This window comes from Salmo salar, chromosome 09 (genome assembly GCF_965601325.2).
Source record: "Salmo salar chromosome 09, fSalSal1, whole genome shotgun sequence".
Taxonomy (NCBI): domain Eukaryota; kingdom Metazoa; phylum Chordata; class Actinopteri; order Salmoniformes; family Salmonidae; genus Salmo; species Salmo salar.
In genome coordinates this window covers 95,184,511-95,187,500 of record NC_138299.1, presented here as the reverse complement: position 1 = coordinate 95,187,500, position 2,990 = coordinate 95,184,511, and the positions used below count along the sequence as shown (strand labels likewise).

The 2,990-nt window shown below is 43.6% G+C and overlaps 1 protein-coding gene across 2 annotated transcripts in view; it reads right to left on the bottom strand.

The window, feature by feature from the left end:
- znf185 (zinc finger protein 185 with LIM domain) overlaps positions 1-1,800 on the bottom strand; it is a 34,585-nt gene extending 32,785 nt beyond the window's left edge. Inside the window, exons 1-3 of one of the 2 annotated variants that reach the window (XM_045724153.2) lie at positions 1,635-1,800; positions 498-652; positions 1-95 (exon numbers count right to left, since the gene is read on the bottom strand). The exon at positions 1-95 is cut by the window's left edge and continues 23 nt beyond it. In XM_045724153.2, coding sequence (XP_045580109.1) covers positions 1-95; positions 498-507 — 105 coding nt within the window. In that variant the 5' untranslated portion in view covers positions 508-652; positions 1,635-1,800. The remainder of the gene's footprint in view (positions 96-497; positions 653-1,634) is intronic. The other variant, XM_045724152.2, reaches the window with a different exon arrangement.
- Between the last annotated feature and the right edge of the window lie 1,190 nt (positions 1,801-2,990).

Sequence of the window (2,990 nt, the reverse complement as noted above, 5' to 3'; positions counted from 1 at the left end):
AGACTGTGGTTCACTGAGTCTCTGCATCCAGCTGCCATCTCCTTTCAGCTTGGTCCGAACCTTAGTGGTCTTCAACACTGATGCTCTTTCCCCCTCTGAAACACACACACACACACACACACACACACACACACACACACACACACACACACACACACACACACACACACACACACACACACACACACACACACACACACACACACACACACAGACACACACAGTTAGACATAAACACACAAAGATATGAACAAATGCACATGCACACAGTAAAACAATCACACACACACACTATCTGAATAAGAAAACACAACGTCTGATACATTCTTGATCACACAGGATGAATAAATGAAACGTTGTTATAATAAACATGGTATCTGTCACCTCATCCCCTTTTAATGGAGTTGATCTACTACCACATCTGACAATGGTAGGAAACACACTATCACACACTCATCCTATTGAAATCAGCTCAGTCAGTAAGCCAGTCAACTCACCTTTTGACATAGTAGGTGGTTGTAATCTGGTTCCTGTGATTCCTCCACTGGCTCCCAATCTGGTTCCTGTGATTCTTCCACTGGCTCCCAATCTGGTTCCTGTGATTCTTCCACTGGCTCCCAATCTGGTTCCTGAGATTCCTCTAACTGGCTCCCTGAGTACCACAGACAGCAGCACAGACACAGGTTAGTAAGAGAGGTCCGGTCCAGAAATAAACCTTAGTCTCTGTCCCACTTGGTCCTTGTCTCTGTCAAAAGGAGCGCGGCAGTATTCCTCCCCTCCCTTAAGGAACAGGAACATGTAGCAGGCATTCCAGCCACGCAGATGAGCCTGTCCTACCACTTTCTACCAAACAAACAAACATGCCCTCTGTCAGCCAAAGATAGATGGACACACGCACGCACACGCACACAAATTGGAGCAAACATCATTTCTCAACATAGGGTCTTAGAAGCAGGATTCAAGATGTTATTGAAAACCTGGTCTGCTTGATCTTTCTCCCACATATTGTAATTAAATATTTGTTGAAGTGGCTAGATAGAATGATCTAACACAAATAGTATCTTTATTTCATCTCTAACCGAACACAAACGGCTCACTCACATTTCTCCTCAGGGAACTGAAAGCAAGTGGGAATTCTAATAAAACATTGTTAAGATTTTTTCCTTATCAAATGACTGGCAAAGTTGACCTTATGCAAATGACCTTCCAGTGGTAGAAAGAATAATATCCTGATGTGGTAAAATGTCTCTTTCCGAATATCTTTTGGAGGTGATGACAGACCAAATAGACTGTAATCGATCATTCACGATACACACCAGTCTACACACACACGACACATTTTTACATGAAACACACCACCAGCACAGACCGACAAGTTAAATGATAAATGATAAGGTACGGTAAAGGGAGCAGAGCGGCTAATGGTTCTGAGAGGACAAACAGACTGTCTGGCCACCATCTCTGGTGTCTGTCAGGGTCTGAGGAGTTAGCATGACATAAACAGCTGGCAAAAGATAGCGTAGATTATATTCATGATCTACGCTGATTTAAAAAGAGACGGTTAAGAAGAGAGAATCCACATTCTACACCCGGACAAACGTGGTACCGAGACGGAAATTAGAGTGAAAACGTACCTACTTTCACTGGATACTGTATCCACAGACGGTCTCCCAAACGATAGAGAATCCCACACAGGTAGAGGGAGAGCAGGTGAGAGTATAGGTAAAGACAGACAGGTGTGTAGACTGACAGGTGTGTGTGTGAACGGAGCGAGGGAAAGTATTTTCTCTGTGACAAGCTGACAGGTGTTTGAACAGGTACGGGCGTGGACACAGACTAGCTCAGCCAGTCAGAGAGGCTACGCCACACCCAGGGTGAGGTGTGGGGGGTGTCTCCCTAACAGAGACAACACATCTGAGAACAGTGACTGTAGCTATTCCCTAACAGAGACAACACATCTGAGAACAGTGACTGTAGCTATTCTCTAACAGAGACAACACATCTGAGAACAGTGACTGTAGCTATTCCCTAACAGAGACAACACATCTGAGAACAGTGACTGTAGCTATTCTCTAACAGAGACAACACATCTGAGAACAGTGACTGTAGCTATTCCCTAACAGAGACAACACATCTGAGAACAGTGACTGTAGCTATTCTCTAACAGAGACAACACATCTGAGAACAGTGACTGTAGCTATTCCCTAACAGAGACAACACATCTGAGAACAGTGACTGTAGCTATTCTCTAACAGAGACAACAACACATCTGAGAACAGTGACTGTAGCTATTCTCTAACAGAGACAACAACACAACTGAGAACAGTGACTGTAGCTATTCTCTAACAGAGACAACAACACATCTGAGAACAGTGACTGTAGCTATTCTCTAACAGAGACAACACATCTGAGAACAGTGACTGTAGCTATTCTCTAACAGAGACAACAACACATCTGAGAACAGTGACTGTAGCTATTCTCTAACAGAGACAACAACACATCTGAGAACAGTGACTGTAGCTATTCCCTAAGAATTGGGTCACACTTTCAAATCTACTGTACTTCAAAGTGTTTCACACTCCCAAAGCAAACACCAGGACTGCTATTTGCTTTGTAATGTTATGAGATCAATAAGCCTCTCTATTTCTCTTTCAAACTACAGGCAATTATGTTGTAGCCCCATTAAAACATGCCTCATCTTGATAGGGTCTGTTTACGTTAATAACAGTCTATTGAAAGACAGACCTGGGTAACATTGTCAAGAGTCAGCTGACCTATGAATGGGTGAACTATGGGACCATGAGGTGAAGAAGTAGGCAGATCAGGGTGTTGGCTCACAGATGAGAGCCGTCAGTGTGTGTGATGACACACACTTTCTCAAAACGCCTGCGTCCAACATCTACGATCTACTCCAAAGCAGTTGTCAATAGCAACATAATAGATTAGCCCTTACAATGTGTCCACACCAGCTAGTGTTCTGAGTTTACAGT